Source organism: Lycorma delicatula, chromosome 11 (genome assembly GCF_047948215.1).
Source record: "Lycorma delicatula isolate Av1 chromosome 11, ASM4794821v1, whole genome shotgun sequence".
NCBI classification, from domain to species: Eukaryota; Metazoa; Arthropoda; class Insecta; order Hemiptera; family Fulgoridae; genus Lycorma; species Lycorma delicatula.
In genome coordinates, this window is record NC_134465.1 from 38306056 (window position 1) to 38331691 (window position 25636).

At 36.7% G+C, this 25636-nt stretch overlaps 1 protein-coding gene across 1 annotated transcript in view; it reads left to right on the forward strand.

The window, feature by feature from the left end:
* The window catches only part of LOC142332181 (stromal interaction molecule homolog), a 159444-nt gene that overhangs the window by 46653 nt on the left and 87155 nt on the right, over positions 1-25636 (forward strand). The window contains exon 2 of the mRNA XM_075378461.1: positions 19122-19264. Within this exon, the coding sequence (XP_075234576.1) occupies positions 19122-19264 (143 nt within the window). The remainder of the gene's footprint in view (positions 1-19121; positions 19265-25636) is intronic.

Genomic DNA, 25636 nt, shown 5'->3' on the forward strand with positions numbered 1-25636 from the left:
ACAACCGCAGAGGGTGCTTGATGGACATACAAAATTTAAAGATTTCTATGCCCAAGATGAAGTTTATGCTTCTCGAGGGCGCAGACAAATTATCGTACAGTCGTAACCCCCCACATTAAGTATAAAGGCTTTGTGATCAGCCGAGTTAGAGTTCATAAGTACCTAGGTGTTTTGTTTGATAGAATTTGCTGTTTAGCAATCACATTAGGCAAGTAACGGCGGACGCCGTCTCTGTGATTCACAAGCTTAGGAGGATTGCTCGGAAGGATTACGGGCATTTTTTGTACATCGTATACAAAAAAAAATTCGGAAGTATGGCCTCTTATACTGCGTCCGTTTGGGCGCATAGGTTGGACAGAAATCGAGCACTTATTCAGAATTTGAGGAGTGCCCAGCGCAGAGCATTAATAGTATTCACTGGTGTTTTTAAAACAACCTCCTACGAGGCTATCACCGTATTGGGAAAGGCTCCCCCAATCGATTTAGTGGTGAAAGTTCGGGCAGCCATGTAGAAATTGCGAAGTGATCGTGAGGCCGAGGTATTTGGGATGCGGTTTCGAGCCGGACCAGTACCGGAGCGGAACGGTGATCACAGTGCACCGGATCTAAATTTCGTTCAGTTACCCATCTCCCGCCTGCGGAAGAGGCTGCAGAGCCTCGCGATGGAAGCATAACTGCTGGAATGGGACACCTCGAACAAGGGAAGATCATTGTATAAGTTTATTCGGGATTTGGGGAGATGGTATGCCTCGCTCGTTTTTGAGGGCAACGAGCGGGTGCTCTCCAACCATGCTAACTTGAAACCATATCTGTTTCGCCTGGTAGCTGATGAGCTGTGCGTCTGCGGGGAGGTCCAGTCAAATGAAGACCTGGTGTTTGACTGCCCTGCTGTTGATGGGGAGGGGGGGGGCTGAGACCGGTCCACCCTGGAGCTTAGAGGCGAAGGAGAAAATTGGCCTGTCAATGTGGCGAGAGCCGTTTATTGTCGGACCGTGTAAGAGTTCCTAGATGCTGTTGCTTTGTTCAACCCGCATCCGTTGTTTATTTGAGGGAAGGCTTTTCCGTGGGAAACTAACCCTTAGTAATGGCTGACTACCAGCCAATTATTATGGCTCCAAGGACTATAAAATGGTGGACAGGTACTCGCTGGCATTGAGCGACCTAGGCGTGGCAGCAAATTGCTGTCTTGAGAACATAAATTTATTTATTGAAGTCATATATATTTTTAGTAGTTCACGAGGTACGCCTATCCATTTCAATTACATATGACAAGTGAGCGGTTGGGACACGTAAGCCGTAGGTGTATGGCACCACGCTTAGTCTGCTCACGCTGTTAGGTAAGCTCTAGGAGTTATTTCGGACACTGGTCGCTAAAGTGTTTCGAGGTTCAGTAGCCGTTTGTGGCACAGACATTCAGGCTTACGCTTTAGGTCGACCGAATTAGGTGGTGGCGGGAGAAATGCCAAGCAAACCAATGACCTTAGCTTAAGACAGATTCACAAAATATGTTAGCATTATCAGATTAGAAATCCAACAGTTGTTAACAGATGTTTATTAGATTTAAATTTAGCATTAGATGTGAAGAATACTATGAAGCGAACCTTTATTAGAGATGTACAGGTGTTTTAGGCGTTAAGAGAATTTTTTCTCATTATTACTACAGATATACATAAATTTCAAGAAATACCCATAATATGAGTCTTCAATGTATATGTTTTTCAGCGGTCTGGCATCGGAAATAGATTCCATTTTCTGAGTTTAAACTACAGATCAGTTTAATTGATCGTATAATTTCTTGTTACAGTTTGTAATAAATAGGCAAAAATTACATGAAACATTATTTAGCAATTAATAGTTTATTTTATAGATTTGCAGCTATCGTTTATAAAATTATATTTCAGTAATTACTTTCTAAACTAAACATTTATATCAAAAGTTATAATAAAATATTCCGAAATATATGGAAAAATACTGCTGTTACACTTAAACACAAGTATATCATTGATATAATTTGTAATATGATTAGATACGATGTACAAAATATTTCGCTTTGCTTAGAAATAAGACTAACATCCATGTACGATCAATAATATACCTAAAGTAGATTTTTTAAATTTAGTATGATATCTTTGATATTCATAGATAAATTATTTAAACATATGAAATATACTTTAAACAATTAAAAATACAATATAATTGTACGACTTTATATTACCTAACGTAAATGAAATAACAAGCAGTAGATTGTAATCGCTTTAGTTTTGTGGAAAAATTTTATCTAATTTTTAAAGGGTATCTGTTTATTATTTAATGTTAAGAAAAACTCAACCGCAAAAAGTATAAACTTAAAAATAAAACTTACAACCGATAAAGAATTATTATTATATATGTCGGAGAATAAAGTACAGTGGAGTATCTTCCGACAAAACGATGAGAATATTCTTTAGAATATCTGTATTTTTAGTAGTTTTAAGAAATGTACTATTACTTGTAAAATTTTGTAAAATAAGGTTTAAATTGTTTTATTGCGGTAGGCTTAGGCCTAGGTAGGCACATGGTTGTCAACGTAGTCGGGATCCCAGGACGATAGGGGTATCATAAAATTAATAAGGAAAAGGAAATATGCAGTAGGTATATTATTTGAGAATATGGAGAAAGGGTAGTCTTGCTTTGGAACCCAGATCGAACAGACGTCCTGGTGGTCGCGAATTCGTTATTTCCCTGAGCCTCGGTCTATCGCAAGTTGTTTTAATATTATTTGAATTCTAAATTGAATTAATCTTATATTGTAATTCGTGTGCTACTGAGTTATTGATAAGTGATAATTATCATTTGTAATTATTTCATTGTACGAGTTATCTACTCATTTTTATTAATTGAACTTTATTGTAATCTTATATATTCTCCACTTGTAATGGTGGGAATGAGTGAAGCACAAGGCGTTGAATCCCTGACAAATCTCCTCGCCTCTCCGACATATATATATTTATTAAGAAACGGTTTATTACAGTCAGGGATTAAAGATGGCAATCCAACACTAGTTACTTTATCTTCAGATTACATAATTTATCTGTTATGAAATAAAAATTACTATCTAGTGAACAAGCGAAAGGTATAAATACATGAAGATAATTAAATATAACATTTAAACCGAACACCTTAAAACTTGTTTAATACAAATATTTAGAAACTTTTTTACAGTTTCACATAACTATTTTTCATTTTGTTATTTCCGAAAATAAAATTAGTTTAAAACGTCTTGTAAACTGTAGTTATTGTCAATATATTCTACTAAGGGAATAATTCTGCACGATGTTAATTTTAATACAAATTTAGAACCGGAAGACGTTGCAAAAAAATCAATTTTTCAGTTTTCTTCGTAAACCTGGTCGGTGGAAGAAGATAACGGGAAACCACTTCATTCCTCGTTTTAGTAAATCCGGCGTGAAATGTTAGATATACTTGAAAAAGAGTATGTTACTTTCACGAAGAACAAGTGTTTTGTATCGATCACAATTTATGCGGTAATTTTGTTGTGCTTTGTAACATTTTTAAGTCGATGGCCCTGTTTAAAGGTCAGGTCGGTTTATTTGACGAGTTAAATAAACATGAAATTTTTCTAAATTTTTACTTTTTCGTCTATGTTTTTATTAAAATAAACAGTTTTTACATCGATGATGAAATATACTACTGATGAAATATTTTTATTAATTATTACAAAGTACACCAGAATCTATGACTTATTACACAATATTAACGATTATTATTATTTTTTAAAAATTAAAACCGAAGAACGTTTCCTAAAATTACCTGTAAGTAAAACCGAAACTTCCAGGTTTTATTATTTGCTTTATTTTAACTCGCATTGTTTTTTTTTTCAATTTTTTTTTAATGTTTGTTCTCATACCTTGCATTTTTAATTTAACATACTTCCTGACATTTTCGATTGATGAACTCTTGCACTTACTAAGGTCGGGTGGCAATACAATATTTCACCATTTCTTTTGCAAACATCTCCCTTACGGGGATAAATTAAGCGAGGAAGAAATTATATAAATTTGTAAAATGAATATAAAATACAACTGTGTTTCAATAATCAAAAACTTCACATTTCGTTACTTTGTGTAGTAAATGTCTGATTGAAGATTTGTTTGATATTTTATAAATGTATTAGAAAAGTTTTATATATGATATTTTTTGTAATCAAATTAATCTACAGTTAAACTCATACAATTTATAATAATAATTTGATTAAAGTATAAAATTTTAAGTTTTTTAAGTTTTTTTTGTAATATTATTCATCTTTATTTTCTAGATCAGTAGGCCTTCAAACTACTATAAACATTTTGCCCATCTCACTCTACTGATTTGTGTTAACAAAAGATACTTTTTTAATTTTTTAAAAATCGTTTAAAACTATTTTAAATGTAACTCCATCTCGCAAGTTACTCGTTACATATAAAATGTTAATTTTTTGACAGTCCTTACTCTTTAGTATTTATTGAAAAAAAAAGCTAAAAATTATCATCCTTGTCCGAAAAAATGACAGCTTTGTTTATTTATAATTATTACTTTTCTTTATATTTTTTAAGCAATTTTTAAAAATTATTTTTTTTTAATCTATCACCATTTAGGGATTATTATTGTTGATTCGCTATTCCTAATTCACAAAAATTACAGTAATAAAGATAAATCAAAACCTTTTTGTGGTACTCATTAATCTTCAAACGGTTTACAAAACGAAAAAGTAATACACAAAATGTTCTCTTATAAATGTAAATAGTTACTACTAACTTCCTCCTTTCAAACATTTAAAAATATAACAATTTTACAAATGTATTGCCACAAATTTGCAGTTTATAAGTAAAGTCTTAACAATGCAGACGTAATTTATAGCTTCTATTATATGTGGATACTTAAATAACCTGGTACTGTATTTACTATTTATATTTAATATTCCATTTTTTTTATTATTTGCATTTCTTTTGAAAAAAATTACTAATTTTATGTAGAATTTCATATTTTCTGTTTTAAATAGTAACATAATAATATTTATTATTTTATATTCTAACTGACCTTGAATGTGTATTTTAGTTTGAACCTGTTAATCGTTTTGTTTGCAATATTTTTTTTATATTAAATTTTTTATTGACAAAACTGAATATAGTTAAAAAATGTTACTGTTTTTGTTTTAGCTCTTATTTATATTTTTTAACTTTTCATTTTTTCAGAGAAATATTATCTTTTTTTTAAAAAGGGAAAATTAAATTAGAACTATAAAATTAAATCCTAACGATCTCGATGACGAAATAGTAACATCTCGGCTTTTCATCCGATGGTCCCGGGCTCGAATCCCAGTCAGGCAAGGTCTTTTTCATACGCTATAAAATTTCTATTTTAATATTCTCACGCGTAAGCATCGACCTTATTTTAATTTATTTAGGAAAAAAAAACTTTTTCGTAATTCAGTAAATGTAAAACGTAATAATATTTCTGAAAAAAACAAAACTAGAAAACATTCGTTTATCATTTAGTAATTGAAACTAATTTTTACTAAAATAGAACAGTAAGGAATCAAACACTAACAAATTTCAAAGAGAAAAAAGCATTGACTCACCGCTTATGAGTGGCCAATTTTCTCCTTGACCTCTAAGTTCCAGGGTGGCCTGAGTTCTGGCCCCCCCAAGATCAAGGCAGTCAAACATCAGGTGTTCATTTGACTGGACCTCACCACAGACGCACAGCTAATCAGCTGCCAGGCGGACCCGAAACAGATATGGGTTCGAGTTAGCGTGGTTGGTGAGCACCCACCCGTTGCCCTTAAAAACGAGCTCTATTACGTGAATTAAATTGTGCGACAACATTTTCATATTAATTTTTCTATCTTACGGTTTAAAAACCTTTATACGGGTAGTTTAGAAAGTCGCTACAGGTATAAGATTCGGTTATATTTACTGACGGCGACGATAAGAAATGAATTTTTTGGCGCGTTAAAAAATGCCGTTGCTGATCTGAATTAGAACGCTGGACTTTCTGGATGAAAGGCAGATACGACTGTCCTGCCACGGATATCGGAAAAACGTTATTCCAAAAATGATTTTAATTTTAGCTATTATTTTCAGACGAAATAATATTTTGTTTACAGTTTATAAGTGCCATACGTAAGGTTTATGCATTGTTAATTATCTTTCACGATACATTTATGAAATATTTATAACGTTGTTAACAAATAAATAATTGTGCGTGCATGTCACAAATGTCGGTCTTATTTCGCTTAATATTTCAGGAACGTATTGACGTAGAAACTGAAATTCGATAGGATGACTTATGTACGCAGGGCACTGATTGTATTAAATGTTTCAGAAAATTCGTTGAGGAAACTTAGAACGTATAGAAATTTGATATATTTTTAATAGTTATGAAAATGAAACTTTTTACGGTGCTGAAAGACCGCGAGAAAAGTCCTGACGCTGACATGTAAAGCGAATTATAATGAAATTATACATTCTCACCTCATTGTAATATTTTAATTTACATTCTCACCTCATTGTTCAGTTTTAAAATAAAATTTCAAGAAATTTTATTTTAAAACTGAAGTTAAAAGAATAATAAATATCCGTGAAAGCCTTAGTTCACAATCGGCAGCGGTTAGTTAAACGTTCTTTCTCTGAATTTATTTATTTTTTTTAACGACGCTCGTAGGGGTATTTGATTCAAAAACCTGTCCAATATTATTTTTTGATACGAAACATCATCGTAGGTCTGACTAATTAACAATTTATTAGTTAAAAAGTGTTGTAAAACACACTAGGTTAGAAAATAATATCAAACAGATACTTTTAATTATAAATGAAATTTGTTGCATATTAAGAAAGAAACAAATAATTGCTTAATCCTATGATGACTTCATGTTTCATCTGAAGATTCTTGTGCACCATCTGCAAGGTCTTCTTCATCAGATGAATCTGACTGATCCCCTGTTTCAACGGAAGAAGCATTTCGACAGTTACTTTGAGGTTACGGTTTTCTCTTTTTTTTTCTCAGCAAGTCGCATGCCTGTTATTACGGGATCCGAGCTAAGCAACAATCTATATATAACATCTGATTGCAGAATTCTCTGCTGAACTTTCGAGCAAAATGTTGACGGTAAGAGCGAAAGTGTTTGTTTCGTGCCTCAACAGCCTCTTCTGGTATCATCCCTATGGGTTAGCCTTTTGACGATAGATGCATGAATTAATATTTTATGAAGAGTAGGTATCATTGGTTGTCATGAATATAATTCCATGCTGTGTCTAAACAAAAAACTTTAAATTTATGAGTGTCTATTTTATGGCCACTAGATACAGCCTCTAAAATTACTTTTTGACGATATATTAGTTTGTATAATCTATGCCAATTATTGCCACAATCCATAAAACATTTTTTACTCGTGTTTCCGTCATTCCTATTTCCAAATACTGCTTTAGGAACATCTACTATTAAACCCGATTGTGTTTTAAATTCCTTTTGTACCTCCATTTTTCTTTGTTGAACGATTTCCTTATCACTTGAAGTTCTTATTTTCCATTATTTTTTTTACCGGCAATTTATATATGCAAGATGAAGCAATCCAAACAGTCTTATTCTGGCATGCAGTTCAATTCGGCATAAGCCGAATTTCAAAGAATCTTCATTTATCTGCTTTGTCATTGTTAAATCGACAAAATCCTTCGACGAAGCTCCACAGATGTTGCATTTCATCGTTGTTCGTCCCGGTATTGCATACTTTAGCGTCAACCACTGTCAGCATCATGACATGTTTAATCAAATATATTTTGTTTGTTAATGTGATTCGAGTCGCTTTCGATGAACTTATTTTATTTTCTACATAACTAATTTCTTCTTGCGTGATATCTGCAGTTTATTTTACAAATCTTATTCGAATTGGTCTGAAAAATCGTGGAGATGAAGGCGCAATATTATCTTATTTTCTTCGCTACAAGACAATTTCAACGGGACAAATGAACTTAGAAAAATGTTGGCATCTGAATCTGAATTGTTTTCAAATTTTTGCTTAAATGTTGGTTGCTGGGACCCGTCACATCCCCGCTTGTGCACTAAAGTTAATGTGACCCTTTCTTGAATATTCAAATGCTGAACATCTTCAGTCAAATAGAATAAAAGCTACAAAGCAGCGTGATTTAAACGATTTTGTAGATTGACTTCAGCACAAGTACCTGTAATTCTAAAAGACTCTTGCACATGATAACAGTCTTTTTGGCCTATAACATGAACAATGTTAATCGCTGCTTTTGTTCCTTCTTTTTTGAAGTTCAATGAACGATTTTCTATATTTTTTTGCGCGCGTTGGAAATTGTGTTAAATATTTTATCATATTTGAAGCATCCATCTTGCCCTCATAGCTTAACTTCATATAAGCGGCCACAGTTAACTCTGCAGAGCTTCTGTTTTTCTTTTTTTGCTTAATTCACTGGATTCACTAAAATGCTTCTGTGGACGCCCCGGTCGAGTTCTCGTTTGTGGTATTTTAAATGTCCCTTGAAAGCAACTATCGTTTATTTTAAGAAAAAGATCTTTGCAATGTGAAGCAATCCATCATCTACATTTATTTCTGATTTTGCGTACGATAGTTTGTGCTTCATTTCTTTTAGTTGATCCTATGTGTAATCCTGGGAATCCAACAAAAAACATTCAGCATGCTCCATTTTTTTTTCTCTTCACCCGGGTGCTCTCTCATTTTGTCGTAGAAACTTTTCCAAGTCATAATTTTGTTTCCGGAGGGACGTACAAAGAAAAAGGTTAAGTGCTATAAAATTATTCTATTTTGCCGAGTATGTACTAGTTACACCGATTACTTTGGAATTTGGATGAAGTTTGAAACATTTTTAAGTAGGATGATTAGAGGATATCTGTTTCTACATTATGAGATATAAATCATGACCGGGACTCATCCAGTTTAATAAACCCTTAAAGTTTAAAAACAAAGAGTCAGGTAAAAATATTAAAAAATGGTTATTTAAAATTATATCTTTCATAATATATTATGATTTATTACTACAAAAATTAGTAAATTTTTTTTTTTTTACATACCTGCCTCTGATACATCCGTAAGCAGTAACTGACTACGGATAAAACTTAAACACTTCGTTAAAACTTAAAAAATCATTTTGATATATTTACTATTGCAACGAACGCGAGAACAGACACGTATACAATGAGTAACGATCAAATTCCGACCGAGAGCGCTTCGAAATGGTGGGGTGGGTGGATAAAAAAGGGTCGGCTCTGTGTTTATAATGTATTCAAGTATCTCAGGTTATCTTATGATACGGATAATTCTGTGAAATCGACTTTTGGCCAGGTTTTTGAGTCAAATACCCGTATGTGCGACGTACATATTTTTAAGTTGGAAAACAAGATTATACTCCAAAAGCTGTTGAGGAACGTAATGTTTCTGGCAAGCGTAATTTTATTCTGTATACTAGGCAAATTTTGAATTTAATCGCAAATTTTCTTTTAGAGCCTAATTTTTCCGGAATGTAGCCTCTTGTTTTTCAATTTATTTCTCTAGCAGTTTAGCGCATTTGTAGTATGCTGCTTTTTTTGCCTTTTGGATCCCTTTCTAATGGATTTATTTTTTCCTCGCGTTTTATCTGTTTAATACTTCGTATTTTGAATGAAAATAAATGTTTTTAAATTCATAAAACCGACTTCAATAAATGCTCAAAAAAACATTAAAAAAAAATTTTGATGTTTAAACATTGCGCTAAATTAAGGGTAAGTATTCTTTTAGTTTGTTTTTTCTTTTTGGCGTGATTTCAATTATAAAAAAAAGTAACCCATATATACGTACATGAATACATACATACACAGAGAGAGAAAGAGAAAGAGGATGATTCACGAAGAATGTAACAAACCTTCAGGACGGACGAGGTCTACTGGTAGAAATAAATAAAAACGTTCATATAAACGTAACTTCGGAAACGCTTCGTTAACGAGTGTCGTTATATTTTTAATTAACTTCGTAATTCTTACGTTTTTATTAATATTATTTGGACTTTATTCGTACCGTTTTACTCAGAATCAAATTCTCTGCAAAGTTTGAATAAAACCGTTACGTGTTTATTACCCATTAAAAAATCTGATTTGGACCCACATAACTTCCTTGTATGCATAATAAATTACTTACACACATTTTTCGCTGCACTTTAAACTTTATTCATTTGAAAGTGAGATACGATCCTCCAATTCTTTAATAAAAGTGGAAAGTTAACATAATTGCTGAAATATTAGTTTTTATTAACATCAAATATTTATACAATTATTAATTCATGAAATATTAGGATAGAGTAAAAGTATATATATATATATATATATATATATATATACAGTCATTTATTACTCGTAATATTAGATCAGTATTATTCGTACCTTTGTGAATTGCTGATTAATAAAAGTTTCAGATTCCTGGTGTGCCGCATAAATAAAAGTTAATAATTAAGTTATTGCCTTTAGTGAACTCCTATATGCGGGTTACAAATATTAATTTCGACTAACTGTCAAATATTCAGTTTTTATTATTGGATTATTTGGTAAATAATCATACATACAGGAAATAATCATAATCATACAGGAAAAAAAGATAACAAGAAGATGAATCTGAAGAGGAAGAAAATGTTAAAAACACGCGAAGAATAAAAAAATTAAGAGACGATGATAAATATAAAGAGAAAAAACGTTAAGATCAAGGAAAGATTAAAAAGATTAAGAGAGGATGATGAATATAAAGAGAGAGAAAATTTGAAAACTAGAGAACGTGTACACAAATTAAGATCAGAAGAATTATGTCAAACCAAAGAGCGATTAAATGGTCGGCAACAAAAAACAAATAAACGTAATGATCATCAACTTCGACTTAGGCAGAATATTGTTCGACAATATCGGAGGAGTAATGAACTAAAAGATAACTTTTTTTTTCAATTTATTAAAGATCGAGCATGTGTCTCAGTGTATATGTTGTTTTTGCGAGGGTCTATTTTTCAGTCTTTAGTTAAATTTAATGTAGATAAAATTAAACAAGAAAATCGAAAAATAATACCATTCTAAATTATAATTTTCAATTAATATTAAATAATCAGATGTTTCACCAAATATATTACATATACACATATGTAATAATGCCTATTAAATTACATACACATTTTTAAAAGTACATAAAATTTTATTTAACTAATAACGTCTAATTTTTTCATTTTTTTTTTTTTATTGTTGCTATTGAATATTATTTATTGTAAATTTTTTTTTACAATCACGGATTAATAATAAATCAATGATTTATTTACTTTTTTTAATTCAAACTTTATTAATAAATCAATATATTTAAATTAAAAAAAAAAAATGAAAAGAAATTAATTTTAAAAAAAGTAGATGAAGACCGATTCGAACCGATGTGCCTTCCCTTGTAAGATCCAAATATTTCATTAATTAAAATTTCATTTGTCTATAACTTCGGAAGAAATGAAAATAAGTACCACTTATGGTATATCGCTGAAAAGCTTTCAATGAGGACTTATTACTGCAGTTTAAGAAAACTCCAAAATCCAAATTTTTGGTATTTTGGACGATATAGGACAACAGTCCTATATCCAAAATTTCAACATCCTACGGCTAATCGTTTTTGAGTTATGCAAGATAAATACGTACGTACATATATACATACATACCTACAACAGACGTCACGCCGAAACTAGTCAAAATGGATATTTCGGTTGAATTCTGAAAACCGAAATTTTTCGCGATCACAATACTTTTTTAATTTCGTACAAGGAAGTAAAAAGTTATTTTTCGCCAAACATAAAAGAGGATGTTTTTCGATCCCAGTTCTTTCATCTTGTCACATTTAAGGAACGGGCGACCTGAGACCTCACAAGGCTACACTTCATTTACATCCGTACTTATCATCCTCATTCATTCTCTGAAGTAATACCTTACGGTAGCTCCGGAAGCTAAACAGAAAAAAGAGAGGGAGAATCCTTTGCATTTACCCCATATTTTTCAATAATTACTGAGAGTATAATTCTGTGTCCTATTTGCTTCAAATATTTCAGGTCAGATTTCATATAAAAAGACTAAATTTACCACGTTATTTTATTATTTTGTTTCTATTTTATATTGTTTGGTTGTATGTCTACTAAGCTTATGTATTAAGAATTTATAACTGTAAATAATTTTATTTTCATTTGTAATCTGTTTATTTTGTGGAATAAAGATTATTATTACGTAATTTGGGTCCCAAGAATTAAAGTCGCGCTTAATTTTACCAAAGGCGCAGAAATCAGGGCGAAATCTTCCACCGGCCGGCATTCGCTAACGAAGCGTTTTATATGATTATTTTTTTTGAGAATGTTATTTTTTTGGTGGTCCCCTTTTCTCGTCGGAAATCTTTTTCAATTTTTAATATTTTATAACCATCGTTTATTATGCATCATGATATTCAGTGTATTTTATGGATAAATAAGGGGAAATACGCATGTTAGCCATCTTTTTTGTCGTTTCTATGTATTGTTAATATTTTCCGATTCTAGTTCACATTTCAATTTTTAGACGGTGTCAAATTAAGAGGTAGAAAAACTCGGTTGTTATTGATTTGACAGGTATTTAAAATAGGTAATTTTGTCGACTGCAGATAGCGTGAAGCTTTCGACCGCGTAAGTGTTCCTTTAAACAATTTTGTAATAACGACTTTTCGACGCTGCAAAAAGTTCAGAAAATGTTATCAATATTTTATTTAATAAAATTATTTTAAAGTATACGTAAAACTTTTTTCAACAGTTTTTTGAATATCTCGTGTTGAATTTTTTTCAAAATAGTGTCATGGAAAAGCGGTGTAAGGTTTTTTTTATTCGAATCCTATTTTTATTCATAAACAATAATTACAAATCGTATGGTTTTACTCGGATGGAGATTTAAATCTTTACCGTTCAAATTCTGTTAGGTTCGATATTAAAAAAAAATATTTGCGATTAATTATACGCTTCACTGTTAACGGAAAAATAAAAACGATACTGTTCTGCCGTTCATGAAGACGTCTTATGGAATAATTGTCAAAGACGTGGTATTTTCTTCAAATCTGAACGATCTGAATTCGCCTGTCGTTTTCGGTTGAAAACCCGGCTGGCTTATTTTATCGATCGGGACAAACTTTATCGTTATAATTCAGCGGGTAAACGCGGCCACGAATATATAAAGTCAGAAAAGTTAACGCTTAACCCTTCCTCTGACGCGTATTAAACAGTTTTTGTTTTAATTACTGTTTCTTTTCCGTCTGATTTTCAGCCCGCGAAATGTATTTATTACTGTAATGAATACGGTTTGTTATTTTATATTACTCGTATTTTGCTGATTAATTCGATACAGTTAGTATTTGTAATAGTAAAGTAAGAGAATTGTAGTCTTGTGTTACTGTGATTAAAAAAAGATTAATTATGCGGTACATTCTATATCATTAAAAACGTGAGGGCGCATACATATACACGCACGCACACACACACACACACACACACACACACAGAGAGAGAGAGAGAGCTTGCTTCAACTTTTGCGCTTCAATCCGAAATATGCTGTTGTGACGACGTGTGAGCTTGTGTTGTGTTATGTTGAATAACAGAAATACATATTTATGTTTTGTTGATATGCGCAGTTAAATATTTACCGTTAATTACGTGTGAGAACTGCATTATTATTTTCTGTTTGCGTGCGCGTGCTGAGCCGATAAATCGATTCCTTTTCGCAAAATTGTTTCAAGTCGGGGATGCGCTTAAATAACATTTTCGGACAGGAAAATTAAAGCAAACATAACTTAAATCTGCTGAAGAACCTTGTAAAATTTCAAAAGAGGCGTCATTTTGCATCACTTATTTTCTCCCTGGCTATTAATTTTGGTAAACGATTTTTGTAAATCTTAAATTAACGGAATTATAAACGACTTTCTTAATTAAAATTAAATCTTTTTTCATTACGCGTACTGACTTATAAGTATACAGGGTGTATAAGAAAAGTCCAATATTTCGATCGTTAAGAAATACGATTATCAGCACAAGAAAAAAATTGCAGTTAACATACATCAATTAACGCCTTTACACGTATATGGAAATTAAATGTATTATAATTTTGTTCCCAATGAGATGCTTAAAATATTAGCTCATAAGCAATCACCGGTAGTTCTTGAGCGATGAACTAAGATGACCGGCATTTTGAAATGTACCAACATGAAGTTTCCATATTTATTTATCTCTTTGAAAATGTCAGTTTAATGTACTAAATTTAATTAAAGTAGCTCATTCCGTTTCAGAGATATAAATTTATGCATTTTAAAAATACAAAACGTCATACTAACGTTTATAAAAGTCATTTCCAGACTTATATCTATATTTGAATACTAGATCGTGGATATCTGTGTTCTTTGGTGGTCGGGTTTCAATTAACCACACATCTCAGGAATGCTTTAACTGAGACTGTACAAGACTACACTTCATTTACACTCATACATATCATCCTCATTAATCCTCCATCCTTTACCGGATGCTAAACAGGAAAAACAAAGGACTTATATCTATAGACCTTTTTAGTTATACGAATTCGAGGAGCACGAAACTGAAATAACGAATAATCCCGTTCTTTCCCGGCTATAGCTGTATTACTGTCGCGACAGCAACGGAAAGTTTACCATATCGATCTGCTAAAACTTTCGATATCGGGGTTTATACAAACGTCGACGTTTGAAGACCTCTTAGTCCAAAAACACGCCAAAAATGATATAGAAATTTCGGGAATATGTATATGTTCACGTTTGTTGTCGACCTGTATTTTTGATTATTATCTCCGGACTGGCTCGACATTAATTCTTCGAAAACGTCTCAAAACATTTCTACGTATGGGGATTAAATTTTGAATAAAATTAAAAAAAAAGGGGAAGAGAGTTTTCGCCAATTTTAATTTTTTTCTTATATTGTACAGCGGTCGTAGAAAATTGAACTATTGTTCGATGTGAACGTACTTAGTTATTTAAAGGGGATAAATATTCAACATTCTTTCTAAACAGTTTTTCCATCTTATCTTGAAAAACAATTTTAATTTGGTACAAATATATCTATATACACACATATCCCAGCTTCGGCCCGATTATCAACCCTATTGGACAAGGTTACCTCTACGGGTTTTTTTTTTTTTTTAACTTTGTTGAGTAACTTCGTGCCAAATCCGGTTGACACGTTGAAGTAAGTAATTACTCCTATATATTAAGTGTTTATTTATGCCCCAAATAACATGAACAGAATCGTACTTAAAATATTTTCAACATCAGTGTATCTAGTATTAATTTAAACCACACTTTTTAAAAAAAAAAAAAAAAAGAAAAAAAATCACATAGATTCGACTTAAGGATTAAAAATATTTTTGAATGTATTGTTTCTGATACTTCTGTTTTCCAAGTCGTGGCTGTTATATACAGTTCTGTCAAGCAAAGGGGGGTCAAAGTCAAATAGATCCCGCATTTTTTTTACTTAAATTTCTATTTTTTTTTTTTAAACTTCCTAGTTTTAAAAACCGAGATCCAAAATTGTTTAATAACAATTTTTATTTTTAATTTTGCATATTCTTTAAGGCTAAATGCTATTTGATAAGAGGGTCAAATCAAACCCAAATTTTTTTACTGAACATTTTGGTTTGTCGCAAGAGAAACTCTAAATATTTCATAATTAAGTCATTAATATTTAAAACTCGACGGTGTATTCAAAAATTTGTGTAGAGCAGAGCCGGGAAAGTTATGCGAACGTTGGCCTGCTTTTTTTATTATACATTTAAATCACGGAATGTGTTTATATATTATAAGTATTTGCATAAATTTCAGCTATTCCATTTTTTAATCTTTTCTTATACTTTTCGCATAAATTTCAGCTTTTCGATTTTAGTCGTTCATTTATGACTATTCGACTCGCCCTGCCGAGTCGAAGCCCGAATCGGCGTTATTCGTTCGAATCTTTGGAAGTAATAATGTAGGTCGTACAGATAGTCCTGCATTGAATAGGGCTATTTTTTGGGTTTTACATAAGAGGAGGCAAAAAAAATCTGGTCGCAGATACCACAACGCGCCCGTATATGGTTATGTCGGGTTCCAGCCAAAACGACCCGGATCAATCAAGCCAGGACCGACTAAACCCTCTCCCCCTACCTTCCCATCGGGGAAGACACCCACGATGTGATGTTAACAGTCGTCACGCCTCCTCCGTACCTAGCCCTGATGGGCTTTACTTGTCGGCGACATACCCGATATCAACCTTCCGGCATGCCGCCCCGCTGCGTCACCAGGCGTCAGGAGAAGGGAAGCCGCAATGATCATCAACCCTGGCGACCAGGCAACCCACTACCCAGACGCAACACTAGACTGAGGAGCATAGATGCCTTGACAGCTAGACTTTAACAAGCCCATCTTCCATTAGAGGGGCAGGACTGTCCAGCGCAGAGACTTAATTGTATGCAATGATATTTTTAAAATAACCTCCTACGAGGCTACTACCGTATTGGGAAAGGCTCTCCCAATCATTTGGTAGTGAAAGTTCGAGCAGCCATTTGGAAATTGCGAAGAGGAGGCCGAGGTATTTGAGATGCGGTTTCGAGCCGGGCCAGTACCGGAGATGAACGGTGATCACAATACACTGGATCTAAATTTCGTTCAATTGCCCAGCTCCCGCCTGCGGAAGAGGCTGCAGAGCCTCGCGATGGATGAATGGCAGCTGGAATGGCACACCACGACTAAGGGAAGATCCTTACATAAATTTATACAGGATCTGGGGGGATAATATGCCTCGAGCTCGTTTTTAAGGGCAATGGGTGCCCAGTTGCTCACCAACCGTGTTAATTTAAATCACTATCTGTTTCGGTTCCGCCTGGCAGCTGATGAGCTGTGCGTCTGCGGGGAGGTCCAGTCAAATGAATACCTGATGTTTGACTGCCCTGTTGTTGTAGGGGGGGGGGGAGTGGCAGACACCAGGTCACCCTGGAACATAGAGGTCAAGGGGAAAATTGGCTACTCACAAGCACACAAGCAGCGAGTCAATGTGGCAAGAGTCGCATTGTCGGACCGTGTGGGAATTCCTTGATGCGGTTGCTTTGTTCAACCGACATCAGTATTTTACTTTAGAGAAAAGATTCCTACCGCACTGCTGTTGGAAGCTAACCTAAAGATATATATGACTGACCACCAGCCAATTAAGGCTCTAAGCGCTTTAATATGGTGGACAGGTACTTGCTGGCATTCAGCGACCTAGGCGTGGCAGCGAATTCCTGTCTAGACGAAATAAATTTTTATTTATGGATCTCATTTTTATTTTTAGTAGTTGACGGGATGCGCCTACTCATTTTAGCAAATATATGACAAGTGAGCGGTTGGGAAACGTAAGCCGGTAGTGTATGGCACCGCTTTTAGTCCGCTCACGCTGTTAAGTAAGCTCTAGGAGCTACGTAGGATACTGGTCGCTAAACTATTCGAGGCTGAGTAGCCGTTTGTGGCACAGACATTTGGTCGTATGCTTTAGGGCGACCTAATGGGGTGGCGGCGGTAGAAATTCCAAGCAAACCAAATTACTGAGGCAGAACTTAAACAGTCCAACCTTATGCAGCTTAGTATAGGCTTAAAAGCCTGTTTTCCCAAAGAATAGCGACCAGTAATGTTCGACTGCCGTCGAATCTTACTTGCTCCACTCACACTTGCACACCCATATGCTCATATACACTCATCCACATCGTGATTGTCTTCTGCCCGAGTTCAGTGAAGTCCCGACAGCCTCTTCGACAGAGGTAACCCTGTAGAAGTCTCATGCCTCAGCTGGTACACGTCCTGGCCGGTCTTGTTCAGTCATCTTCATTTTTATAATGTTGTAACACATTTTGAATACAGCATTCCACCTGGACTCTGAGAGTAGTATCCCTCGTCGAGTGGACCGGTGATGTTGCAGCAGAACCGTCTCCTCCTTCCATTGGATGCATTGAAACATCACATGCGCGGACGTGTCCATAGTTCCACAATATTGACATGCATCGTTTTCAAATCTCCTAATTTTCGCCCAGTAGGAATCGAACAGCCCATGTGCGGTTAAGAACTGGGTTGTCCAAAAATCCACCTCACCGTGTTTCCTGTTGATCCACTTCATGATTTCAGGAATCAGTGCGTAGGCCCAGCGGCTACCTACCGCTCGATCCCACCTTTCCTGCCATCTGCCCAAAAAGACGAAATATGCAACCGTCTTCGGAGTACCCCTCCTCTCCAAGAGCTTCTCTGCCTTCAAGTCTAACGGAGGGATTCCGGATATTATAAATATGGCCTCAGCCGACACTGTTCTGTAGCCTGCTGCCACACGCAATGCGATACGCCGCTGGACTCTATCGAGTGTTCTTTTATTCCTGTCCACAGCCAGGGCATCACACCACACCGGGCACAGATAAGAAATTGTGGAGGCCATCAATCCAGCAAGCAGCACTCTTTTCTTCTATCGAGGGCCTACAGTATTCGCCATGACTTCGGAGAGAGTCGTGGTTGTTCTCTCAGCTTTCTCGCCGGTGTTCCTTAAGTGTGGACCGAAGCGCATGCTTCGGTCCAACCTAAATATTTGATCGGACGCCTAAATATTTGATCGTTATAGTAGGACGTATAATAATCTCTCAGACACGTATTGCGATCGGGCTGAGTCTTCGGCCACTCACTTCACGGCCTCAGTTTTTTCATCCACCAGCTCCTGGCCTTCGGTTGAAAGCCGGTCTTGAATTTTAAATGGTGATAAGAATTTACTCTCGGAGTGGTGTTACGTTGAACATTTTCTTGTGCAGAATTTTAAAAATCATAATTTTTATTTTTGTGACGTCTGTATAGTAAAAACCGACGTAAATAAATCTACCATTTACGTCACACAAATAGCGTTTCTTTAAAACAATGTACAGATCGGCAAGTATAGTCGATACAATAATAAAAATAATTGTTGAAATTCACTAGAAAATGTGTTTGTACGCTTGAAATATGAATTATTTCTTGTAATTCCTTTAATTTATTAACGATCGGTTTTTTTTTCCAGTGTCGGCTGAATCTTGTAACGATGATCTCACTTGTTTAATGATGGCTTCAAATGACAGATTGGGGTTAGAAGCGATCAGGTCATTGCACAGGCAGCTGGATGATGATGCGAACGGTGCCGTCGATTTGACTGAATCAAATGAGGTAATATATTGCTTTTTGAATGTTTTTTTTTTATTAATTGCTGGAGTAAACTTTTTTACTATTTATTAAGATATTGTAGTTTTTAAAATTTTCAATGTTGACATATTAATTTATTTAATCGATGTTCCTGTGGAAAACATGACTTGGCCTTTTTTGTTTATTTTCAGTAACCGGGAAAAAATGAAATTTCATTAAATACTAAACGTATGGTTATTCTACATCTGCACAACTCGATGCTTTAATATTGTAAAATAAGACAACAATAACTGAAAATTATCTTCAAAAACACGTAAAGTAATGTAAAGTAACAGAACAGATCACGATCGCACAGTTAATTAAACTAAATTACCGTTCTACGAAATTCAATTTAACGTAAATTAAGCGTGCCACAAAAAAACTAAAACTCAACAAAACTGCTAAAAACATCACTAAACAACTAAAAACGAAAAAGTAACAAAACTATCAACGAAACACCAATAATAACCTCGAGTATTTGGAGGTTTTGATAGACTAGCCTACGGTAACTTTTGATTTATTACGGTAACTACCCGGCTGTCTGATTTATTTACTCGTTTACATCGACGTGTGTCGAATTGATTACTTTTTTTAATTAATTACTATTGATTTTCGTTTTTATTTTTGGTTTCTTTTAATTTGCTTTTGTAGTTGGAATCACGACCGACCCAGAAAGGTGATAGGGTGCAATTCCACCCGACGAAGAGAGATTTTCTCCGGTAGTGGGACGACGGTTTCCCAGGAGGGGAGCTTCTCGTGTCCAGATGCGGGAAGTCCTCAACGACAGTAGTTACTATAAAAGCCTAGCGGAGATGGTAATAGAAGAGATTCGATGTGCAGATCGGCTGATGTCCAGGCGAAAAGAGAAGAAGAAGGGAGAAGCATCGGCCCGGCGACGGCAGAGGGCTGTCGACTCACCGGTTCTGTCCTCTGCGGCTTCCCCGGGTAGTTGGCCTTTTGAGAGAGATTTTCTGATCCTACCAATGAAATTGGGTGACGACATTGAGGATGATGAACCGAAACTTTTGAGAACGGTGGGGGAACGCAGACTGTGGCTTTCCCCCTCAGCAACAGGGGAGAAGAAAAAATGTAAGGCCGGCAGTAGGAGTTCCTTGTCCTCCTTGGAGGACGCCTCCGATCTCGAACGTGGTTCTGTCTCCCGCATGGAAGAGGAGGAACTAGGGGAAGCGAAACTGGTGGGTGGTGCATGTTCTGACCTTCGAAAACGGAATAAATGTTTGGCTTTTAACACAGCTTACAAGAACTACGCTTACTTGACCGACAAAACGCGAACACAAAGCTGTAAATAATGGAGTGCTCCCGCAATATAAAGGTATTGCCCGTGTAATGGAAATGTTTACAGACGTGCTTGACGATACAACTGTGGGGCCTCAGGCAAGGCGGCCTGAAGCACAAATGGACATGGTGGATGAGGCCACTCAGACTTACTTCATCATCACTGATGAGGTCCCAAATACCGGACAGGGGCCTGCGGCAGAACTTGGCTTGGATAGGTGAGAATCTAAGCGGGCGATCTATGAGGCCACCGACGCAGACCTCGAACGGCTGGTTTTGTGGGGTTGCCTGAAGACATCTTCCAATCTTTAGCCCTAGTAGAAGACGCTATAGAATTAGAAGAAGGTGTTGGATCTGGTTGGATTATGGCGGTTGGGGTCGACTACCCTCTAAACACTATGATGTTTCAGATGACTTTGTGGATTCGGGACCTGGCTTGTGCCGTTAGACAGAGGGTGGGTCAGGTCCTTGTTTGCGATCGACTACCGGTGATCTGTTCGGCGGGGATGATGTAAGATAGATCTTGGAAGGACGGATTACGTTTTATTAATCTCAACGGTTGGGGACCGTAGGATGGCCTCTGTCATCTGCAGATTAGTTCCCCAAATGCTGAATGATGAACAAAGTCGACCAGTCTGTTTTTCTACGGGCCGCGTGGGCGGATTGGACAGATTAGACAGATTTTAAGGCGCATCATTGAGTGTATGTGTAGGCGGGTAGGGAAGCGGCGTTTTGTTCATTTGTTGCGGCCATCAACATTGACGCCGCAAAGCAAGAAGCGACCGGCGAGGCCATCGACCACCACGGTGATGGTCAAGGCGGAGGAGGAGGAGGTCCTGATCTCGTCCGCTCCGTGGAGGGTGCAGTGTCGACGGGTGAAACCGGGGTCCTCGTACGGAAGGGCCAGGCGGATGATCTTCACCTTCGTGTGTGAGCCGATGGTGGCGAGGCCGAACAGTTCAGCAGAGATATCGCCGAAAAAGTGGAGGGTGCTACTACGGCTCTGGCTGGAAGGGGTGGTAGGTCCTTGTTAAGAATGCTCTCACGACGCAGGATGAGTTTCTCAGAGAAATTCATAAAATAACGGGTGAGTCGGTCATTATACATGTTTTATCAAAACTACCGGCTGATGCAAGTGGTAACATCAGCTGTGCCACCCATCCTTGCGGACAAACTGCTGTCTGATGGGTGTGTTCGAATTGGGTGAGTGGCTTGTCGGGTGACGCGTCGTGCCTCCAACAAACTCTGTTTTAGATGCTGGAGTCCGGGCAACGGCGAAGTTCTGTAATGGCACAGATAGAAGTGGCCATTGTTTTACTTGTAGTAAGGCCGGCCATATACGTAAAGATTGTAAACAGAAGCCTCGATGTACGTCCTGCAAGTGTTACGGCCATGCGCCTGCAGGTCAAGGATGCAAGACGGGTCCATCTGAGCCAGGAGTGTCTTCACAGTGATGTCATGGTGTCTGAGGGACAGCTCCACCCAGGAGGGGTGAGAGGCTTTGATCTTCTACCTTCGATAATCGGGTGGGGACTCCTTTGGGATGCCGTTGGGGGGAATGTAAGACCGTAGTCCTGGTGGAGGATCCCTTTTGGAGTTCCGCACTAGAGGCGAGACGTCGACCGGAGTCCCTGTGGGAAGTTCCCTTTTGGGAACTCCTCATTTGAGGCGTGGCATGCAAAAAGATCGATTCCCGGCTGCCTAGGCGGGGCATTGCGTCCTTCCGAGGTAGTTTGAGGCGAAGGCAACCCCCTGGAGCTGAGTTTATGTTTAATTGCTGGTCCGGCTCTGGGGGGGGGGGGGGAACTACAGATGTGTAAAAAAAACTATGCTTTAATCCGAGTCGGCTACATAACTCATTCTGTTATATTACATTATAATTCTATAACTATTAACTACAGCGTCTCAAAAACGTGTGTACACAGTTTGAAGAGTTACATTTTATTTATTCACTTGTGTAGCCGCAAGGTTTAAGGTGTTACTAAGTTACATTTTGTTAAAGAACTAGTTAAAACGTGATGTTTATGTGTTTTTAACTTAAACTTATAAATATTCAAAACGATCCCTGGTTATCGTTAATCTACTACCTAAAGCGACGGTTTAATACACGATGATGTTCCGACTGTATTTTAGCTAAAGGTATCACGTTAACTGCATTTTCAATCGGCTAACTCAGCTGCTGCAGTGTCCTTGGTTTTGTAGCAAACATCATGTTTTTTAAAACATCCCAAAAGTAGAATTCCACGGCCATAGAGATCGAGCCGGGAACTACGAAACATTTCCTCTTAGTTCCATCGGTCGCTCAGGAAAGGTATCAAGAAATTCCATCGTGTCACGATGATAGCGGGGTGGAGCTCCAGTTTGTAGAAAGTAATATCCTACTTCATCGACAAAAAGTTTTGTAGAACAGGATTAATGTTGTTTTATAACATTTTGAAGTTAGAGATGCTGGTGACAGTCCCCTCAATGAACGGCCGAACAATCCCTCTAGAAAATAAACTGCATTTTACTGTTAGGCCTGGTAAATTTACAGATTTCTGTCCAATTTTGTGTGTATTTGCGTCGCTCCAATAAACCGTTACGCCTATTAATTGTTTCCTTACGCTTAAAAGCGGGTTCAGACGACCAAACAATAAGCTCTCCAAATCCTTCATTTGTTTCACACTTGTCCCGGTACAAAGCTGTATTCACCTGTCTTTTTTTTTTCTTTACCCTGTTTAGCCTCCGGTAACTACCATCTAGATAATTCTTCAGAGGATGAATGAGGATGATATGTATGAGTGTAAATGAAGTGTAGTCTTGTACATTCTCAGTTCGACCATTCCTGAGATGTGTGGTTAATTGAAACCCAACCACCAAAGAACACCGGTATCCACGATCTAGTATTCAAATCCGTGTAAAAATAACTGGCTTTACTAGGACTTGAACGTTGTAACTCTCGACTTCCAAATCAGCTGATTTGGGAAGACGCGTTAACCACTAGACAAAGCCGGTGGGTTTGTATTCACCTGTCTGGATCTTCTTCATTTAATTCGCGTAGAAATGTCGGGGAAGTACGATCTCCGCTTATTAGCTTGTAAAATTCTTCAAACGCTGTTTTTAATTTAATACCGGTCTCAGACAAACATCGTCTGAGAAATTTTTTAGGGGAATTTCATGTCGGGGTTTCTTTTACTAAAACAGCATTTTCATTACCCGTAGAGGTTTTTCTTCACTTCTTGTTTACAATGTTCACTGTTCCCATTAGCTTTAAACTCATCACAATTCTTGCAATTATTACTCTCGTCCGGGCGGTAGGGTTCCAAATTCCATCGTCCGACGTCTTTGTATCTCTTTTACTTTCTTATTTTTCCAATAATCCTTTAGAAACTAAAGTAAGTAGTCTTTTTACCGAAGTCGGTAAAAAATAATAATATAAAAATAGTAAATAATATACGGTCGGTTAAGATAATAAACAGTATACGATCTAGCGATGAGCAGCAGGAATGAAAAACAGATGATTTGAGCTCTCAGCGGATACGGATCAATCATTTTACCTTTTGGCAAAATCGTAGACGTTATAAAAATCGCTATTTGTTAAAAATGAAAAGAGGCTCATTTAAAAACGTCTTAATTTACAGATAATTTATATAGGATTTGGTCATCTAGTCTAAATACTATTTATTATTAGAGTACTAGCTTTTCTATAGTTGTGGTGACGTATACGAGTGTCCGACTACCGATTGTAGTGCTGTTATAAAAATTAGTCTGCGTTTGACAGACGACGTGTACAGTCGACCTTTTCTCTGATGTTTCGACTTTCCGTTGAATAATTTCCTTTTATGAGACCAATATGGCTTCATGAAAGGGTTGGCACCGAGGATTGCATCTTAAATGCCGAGGATTGCTTAAATGAAAGCGCCGACTGTAAATATGTTTTGGCAATTTTTATTGACATAGAGGCAGCATTTCCTTCCTTTTGTTGGAGTTCTGTCCTCTATGAGTTGAAACGCCACAATATTCCCGAAGCCATGCAGGCCGTAGTACGTGGCTACTTGTCTGACCACACGGCTCTGTTTAAGGATGCGCACCTAGTTGTGGAAAAGTCCGTCACCAGGAGATTCCCGCAGGGCTCCGTTCTCGGTCCCTTGCTCTGGAACTTGTAATTCGACGAATTTCTGGGACTGCCATCCCCAGAAAAGGTCACGGCTCAGGCTTTCGCCGGTGACTGTCTCCTGTTAGTTGGTGGTAACTCAAAACCACAGCTAGAAGACCGAATGCATGCGGCTTTGTCTACCGCAGAGAGATTGATGGATATTCTAAATTTTAAGATTTCTGTGCCCAAGACGAAGTTTATGCTTTTCAAGGGTGCAGACAAATTATCATTCCGTCGTAACCTTCATATTAAGTATAAAGGCTGTGTAATCAGCCGATTTCAAGTTCATAGATACCTAGGTGTTTTGTTTGATAAGAAGTTGCTGTTTAGCAACCACATTAGGCAAGTAGCGGCGGACGCCGTTTCTGTGATGCAGAAACTTAGGAGGATTGCTTGAAGGATTACGGGCTGTCGGGCCGTCATTTGTACTCAGTGTACCGAGGTCTTTTCGAAAGCATTACCTATTACGCGGCGTCCGTTTGGGCGCATAGGTTGGAATGAAATCGAGCACTTATTCAAGATTTAAGGAGTGCCCAGCACAGAGCCTTAATCGTATGCATTGGTGTTTTAAAAAACTTCCTACAAGGCTACCACTGTATTGGGAAAGGATCTCCCAATCGATTTAGTGGTGAAAGTTCGGCGGCCATGTGGCGATTGTTAAGAGAAGGGAGGCCGAGGTATTTGGGATGCGGTTTCGAGCCGGGCATGTACCGAACGGTGATCTCAATGCACCGGTTCTAAATTTCTAACAGTTGTCCATCTCCCGCCTGCGGAGGAGGCTTTACAGCCTCGCGATAGAAGAATGGCACGCCACGACTAAGGGAAGGTCCTTGCATAGATTTATACAGGACTTGGGGGGGGGGGGTGGAATGTTCAATAACCAGTCTACACCGGTGACGATGCCGCTAGTTATCGACTCCGAAGAA